Genomic DNA, 6,729 nt, shown 5'->3' on the forward strand with positions numbered 1-6,729 from the left:
CAACCTGCTTTTCTTAAGTGACTGAACTCAAGTAAGATCTTTTCAGTGTGGGAGAGTTCCTGTTGTTTACCTCCTTACCAGGGCCCTTAATTTTGATGGGTCACTGAAAATGAGGCAAGGGAGGAGGAAGGTTATTTCAGGCATTTAAGAAGGAATGAGAATAAGTGGGTATGATGAGTTTGGAAGGGGACTGCAAATACACTGATAAGACACTAACTTAGGAACCTGTGGGAAAGTGGTGGGAGCTGGAAGGGTGATATGTGAGGAGACTGGCTTTTACTTTAAAGGCAGTGAAGAGGCAAAAACATCAAATCTGCATTTTTTTTTTCTTTTGAGACAGAGTCTCACTACGTTGCCCTCAGTAAAGTGCCATAGCGTCACAGCTCACAGCAACCCACAACTTTTGGACTTAAGTGGTTCTCTTGTCTCAACCTCTTGAGTAACTGGGACTACAGGCGCCCGCCACAACGCCCAGCTATTTTTTGTTATAGTTGTCATTGTCATTTAGCTGGCCCAGGCCGGATTCGAACCCTTCAGCCTGGGTGTATGTGGCCAGCGCCCTACCCACTGAGCACAGGTGCAGCCCCAAATCTGCATTTTTAAAAAACTTGCTGAGACAGCTACGTGGAGGGTGAGGGGGTGAAGTCCAGATATAGGGAGCTTGAATACTCTAATTCAGGGAAGAGATGAGAGAAGGCAGAGTAGAAGTTGGTTCCAGAGGTGTTTAGATCAAAATCAAGTTGTCATGTTTTGTTTGTCTGTTTTTGTTTTGCCAATTCTGTTGAATGTGGGGAAAGGGGGCAGAGAAGCAGGTGTACTGGCTTTTGCTTAGGTAACTGTACAGGTGGTGAGTTCATTCACTAAAATGTGGAATTCAGGAAGAGGAGAGTTGGACGTCAGGGTGTTCTGTAAGTGGTCAGAACTCAAGAGAAGGTCTAGGCCGGAGACATTCTGTGTGAGTCCTCAGAGTGCAGGTGGCGCGTGATCCTGTAGAGAGCGCTGTCTGGTAACACAGAGGAGAGAAAAAGAGTGGCCCTGGGATGGCTTCGTGAGGTTAGGATGCAAGTCCTGGCAGAGGGACATAGCAGGAGGGCAGTAATACTGAGAGCGGGAGGAGGTAGGATAAATTGACACAGATGGAAATAAATTGATGAGGGTAACTTTTTCAGAGCAAGAAATTTGGAGTTCCTAGCTTTTAATGGCCTCTTAAATAGGAGGCAGCTCATTTGGTTGACTAAAGATGAAAGTTAATAGCCTCCTGAACAGATAACCTGGTTGAATTACCTACCTGTGGTCAGTTTGTGAGTCTGCTAATGAGAAGTGATGGAAAGTGTCTCTGAACAGGGGTCAGTGGTGAGAGGCTACAGCCATATCCCTGGAAGGTGTCTTAAAGGATATGGGAAGACTTTCTATTCCGTACCGTGCCTAAAAACAGTTAAATTACATGAACTCATATAACTACCATATTGTTTCTTTTCATCTTCTTTCTCTATAGAAAGCAAAACCCTCTTTGTAGATGGTATTCATGTGATCCTATTTGGGGAAATGATTTCTCCCATTTGATCTTATGGTCAAAGAACTAGAAAGAGAGAAGGCAGGGGAGGTAGAATGAACATGTGTATGTTCATCTCGACTCCCCTCAGTTGGGGGCCACCAGGAACATACGGATAGTCAAACAAGTTGGGATTTTTGCTCCTTGCTGTGAGGAAGGACACGTGTTCTAGGATACCATGGGGTGTCTGAGAGGGTGTTAGAACCTGTCTCGGATGTGGCTTTGGTGGGGAGATTTTCGGGAGGATCTAAGGAAGCAGAGGCTCACTCTGTACTGGGTGCTGTCAAAAGTTAGGATGGGTTGGCGGGCGCCAGCCCCATATGCTGGAGGTGGCAGGTTCAAACCCAGCCCTGGCCAAAAAAAAAAAGTTAGGGCAGGTCTATTATGACTGGGCATCTCTATAAATTTTATAGGAGGACAAACAACATGGAGGGGGAAGATGTAATGCTAAAGGAGTGGCAGTCACTCATTTAGTCATGAGGAGGATTTTGGAATCAGGGTTGCACAGTGATCTTGCTTTTGCATCAGTTTGTCGTATTATTATAACAAAGTCTCAGAGTGACTTCCTTGGGTATAATCTGTGAGATTACGTCTACCAGGGGAATAAAACATCCCAACTCTGAGTATCAGACCAGCTTATAATAACATTGAGATCTAGCTGTGTAAGACTTCAGAGAGTGCTTGATTTTTCTTATGTTTATGTATAAAAATTATGCATGATGTACACTTCTATCCTACTTTAACTCTGATAATTCAATTGATCTCATTCTTGTTTTGGTGATTGCAGTTTTAACATGGAAAAACAGTTGTTTTATGAAGCTTAATATGCTTTATCAGCATATTAAGACTCATTACTTTGGGATGTACTTTCTTTCTTTCTTTTGCATGTCAGCAGCATAAAATGTATTGCTGTTTGGAAAACTCATTATATATCTGGAGAATAACAAAACAGCAGATTCTTTCCTTTATCCAGGTGGGATGTGGGCGGTGGGGAAGGCAGAGAGGAGGCGAATTTTTAGAACTATTTAGAAGATAGAGTAGACAGACTTGATGCCAGAATGTAGTAGGTAGGGAAGCCAGAAGAGTGAAGGATGATTCATAGGTTTGTAGTTAAAGTAGTGATGGAGAAGAGGGGAAGAGGCACAAGTTGGCAGAGGAGTGACAAACCTTAAAAAAGGAACCCCCCCCCTACAGTGATAAGAACCTGGGGCGGGGGGCTGATGGTTTCTAATCAATCTTCAGGTGGCCAGTTCTAACAGAGAATGATTATTGATTGATTGATTCACATCAAGAGCTATATCTGCATAGGGAACCAGCATCTTAAGTTCTTTCCTCAACATATTCTTTCCTGTAGGCAAATCTGCATAAGAGGTGAAGTTGGGATTAAAGACTGTTTGATCTGGGGAGGGGACAGAACAAAGGGAGCTAGCTCAGGTAAATCTTGGTGGCTGTTGTCATCAGGGTATTCAGGGACTAATATACGTAGAAACACAGAACTGACTCCTAAACCACGTCCTGACCCTGTAGGCAAAAACATTGAGTGCCGAGGTTACCAAAGTGAGTTTCAGTCCACATCTACTGTTAGCATGAGAGCTGGCACATAGTAGGCATTCAGTGCGTATTGTAAGGAGGAGTCGTGGGTGCATGGGTGAGGGATGGAACTATTATTTGTGTCTGCCATGTGTGTACAGAGGGGTGAAGAAGCTCTGTCTTGTAGGCGTTTGCCAACCTGGTTCAAAATGTTACAAACTTCTTGTAGAACTGGTCTTCATGTTTTTAATGGAAATGTTATGAAGGGAGGAAAGGAGAGAGGGAGGGAATTAAAATTTACCTGTAATTACACATAAGCAAATTAAGGAACAGAATTCCTTTACCTGTTTCCATTCTGAACTCATGTAAGGAAACAGAATGCAAACAGATCTTAAAAGGAGCTCTCCTAGTTGATAGGTCACTGTTTCAGGTACCGGATTGATTGAAAACATCTGATATATTAACATTTCTTTTCTTTTTGCCATTGTGCTTCCTCTTTACATTGGAAAAGGCTTTCCCTAACTGACTGACCTATCCTCCTCCAAATTTTTATCATAGGTAGAAATAAGAGCTTTTCAGTGTGAGAGCTGCTTTCTCTAAGAAATTAAAGTGAAATGATAATTGTATATTTTCCCCCATTAAAACATACATATGATGTATAATTCTATTTTATTAAATTGAAAGTTACTTTTGAAATTGTGTGCCATTTTCCCAGAAGATCATACTATGAAAAATGATTCAGATCAATCTATAAAGATAAAAAATCTCTAACTAAATGGTCGTGGCTGGGCTAGATTTCAGATTACTGGTGTAGAAGAAATGTTAAAGCCTGTGGTCGGCTCCCTATTATCTTGGACAGTGCCCTAATTATACCTTTAAATAGGAGGCATTGCTTTTCTTTTAAATCCTCCTTTTATGTCTCAGATTATTCATGTGCCTTTGGGAGTCTCTAAAGTTCTCCATTAATCAGAATTTCAAGAACATCTGATAATAGTTAAATATGATGTTGATATTAATAGTTTTTCTTTAGGAATTCCCTTTCTCTATTTTGGTTATTTTTATTTTAGGCATTCTTAACATTGATGGCTCATATAATATACTGAGTTTGTTATGCTGAATTTGTGAGAAGATTATTTTTGAGTTATAGGATATCCTAGACAAAATCTTCTGAGTACATCAAGAAGTGAAGAGTTGGTGAAGGCTATGTTGCTTAGTAGGATGTAAGCATTCTAATTTGTACAAATAATCAACACATTGAATCCTATAATGGCATAAATGTATTTATAATCTATGTACGAATGACTTACTAAAAAAAAAAAAAACAACAAAAAGAAGTGAAGAATAAAACTGGATGGTTTCTGAGTTTCCTAAAAGAAAAATTATGATATCCCAACATGACTTTGAAAATTTGGAACTTAAAATAGCAAACATTGAATTAATAAGCTAATTTTCAAATAATATAGCTTAATATATAGTTTGATAACTTGTACTTAATAAGAATTAAGCAGAAGGCTTTATGAGTAACAAACACATCATCTTAACTACTTAATATTCTCTCCTATTTAAGTAAATTTAGAGAAGCTTGTTTATTTGAACTTGTTTTAAATTTATATTCTTTAATTTTAAAAAATGCCTCAAGGAAGGCATTTTCCTAAGTTAAGAAAATGAAAAAGAAAAATGCTGAAATGTGTTTCTTTGAGCTGACAAAACTCGCTTTTGTGCTTTATTAATTAATAAATGGTCCTATAACCGAATATAATTTAGTCACCTATTTAAAGATGTACTGATTATTCTTTGATTAGGACTGAAATCTATAATTGGGAGAAAGAAAATATTTTTTGTTTCTTTATATATTATATATATTTGTATATTCTTTGTTTCTTTAAACATATTTGATTCATTATTTTATCAAAATGAGATGGTTTTTCTTTCTCTCTTTTTTTTCTTTCTTTTGCTAAATTAGTTAATAGGCAGGCTTTGGGAAGTAGGAAGTACTTCAGAATTCAACTGGCTCAGCCACTTTATAGCAGGTGTCTTTAAACTACAGCCCATGGGCCACATGCGGCCTGCCTGAGACATTTATCCAGCCTGCTGGGTGTTTTTGCCACTGCTGCCTGTCCTTCTTAGCAGCTGACTCGTCCTGGGGCCCGCAGTCCGGCCCTTCAACGGTCTGAAGGACTGTGAACTGGCCCCCTGTTTAAAAAGTTTGATGACCCTAGCTCTATAGCTAATGATAACTGGGGATCAAAGTGTGGAGAAACGAAGTATCCGAGGTGACTCATTGGGCCAAAATAAAACTCAGCACTCTAATTTCTGGGTCCAGCACTTTTCACACTATAATATGTTATTTCAAAACCAACCTAGATGCTATTTAAAAGAAAGAGAGAGCTGGGAGAAGTCCAAAGGAATGGGGTGTACATCCCCCTTGAGTGAACCTGTGAAGGTTAGTTTACTTAATTAACGTGTCTCCAGCATCTGTCCTTCAGAAGAGATGCTTCTGGGATGGGGATAATCATGCTAATGAAATCGACTTTTTTCTTTTCTAGGTGAGAGTTACGTGTGCGCATCCAATGAACCGTATCGTAAAGTTGATTACACCAAAAATGTTAATCCGAACTGGTCTGTGAACATCAAGGGCGGGACAACCCGAGCCCTGGCTGCTGCCTCTTCTGTGAAAAGTGAAGTAAAAGAAAGTAAAGATTTCATCAAACCTAAATTAGTGACTGTGATTCGAAGTGGAGTGAAGCCTAGAAAAGCTGTGCGGATCCTTCTGAATAAAAAGACTGCTCACTCCTTTGAACAGGTCTTAACAGACATCACCGAAGCCATTAAATTAGACTCAGGCGTAGTCAAGAGGCTCTGCACCCTGGACGGAAAGCAGGTGAGGTGCTTCTGTTCCTTAGTCTCAGCGACTTTTCATGTCCTGTCTCAGGGCAATTATATATTCAACAATAGAAATTTAGTAGTCTGCTGGAAGTAATTCTTGCAGTCCTACTCGAAAAGTGTGTATTAGCTTTTATTGTGAAAAATGAAAGTGGCTTACATTTTTGCAAGTATTGCACAAGTGATAGAGAAGTCTTATCATATACTTCTTTTGATTATTGGAAGTGAAAATGCAAATTTCTGAGGGGAAAGTATAAGTTGAGAAGGCATCTTGCATTCAGTGGGTTGTTGTCGATTGAAGAATAAGAATAACTGTTGATTAGTAAAGCCATTTTGGGGTCGGGTAGAATAGGAGTCAAAATTAAAGTTATTTTAACATTTTTAAAAGGCCTACTTATGTGTAGGATGGAAAATGCATTTCAAAAGAGTACTTTTATAGGAACATCCATATAAATGTTATAGGGAACAATGAAGTAATTGATCAGCATTTCTGAAAAATGAACACTCATCCCCTAGGAAAATGCAAGTCAAATTATGGTAACAATACATCAGGGAATCTAATGGCATATTGCAAGAACACATGAAAAGCAGTTATGTAAATACGAAGTTTGCCATAGATTATCCTAATTTCTAACAAGAAACATGTGGCTTCTGAAATGTGTTTCCCCCCGTTTCTATAAAGTTAAATTGTTTATCTTTACGTTGTATTAAAAATTGTAGTTTCCAACATTAAATTTGTTTGTTCATTCCATTTTATTTTTTCT

General features: G+C 39.0%; 1 protein-coding gene across 2 annotated transcripts in view; it reads left to right on the forward strand.

The window, feature by feature from the left end:
- The window catches only part of DCLK2 (doublecortin like kinase 2), a 170,822-nt gene that overhangs the window by 19,546 nt on the left and 144,547 nt on the right, over positions 1-6,729 (forward strand). For both annotated transcript variants that reach the window (XM_003790212.3, XM_012805407.2), the window contains exon 2: positions 5,629-5,963. In XM_003790212.3, the coding sequence (XP_003790260.1) occupies positions 5,629-5,963 (335 nt within the window). The remainder of the gene's footprint in view (positions 1-5,628; positions 5,964-6,729) is intronic.

The sequence above is a fragment of the Otolemur garnettii genome, unplaced genomic scaffold (assembly GCF_000181295.1).
Source record: "Otolemur garnettii isolate 467f Iridium unplaced genomic scaffold, OtoGar3 scaffold00041, whole genome shotgun sequence".
NCBI classification, from domain to species: domain Eukaryota; kingdom Metazoa; phylum Chordata; class Mammalia; order Primates; family Galagidae; genus Otolemur; species Otolemur garnettii.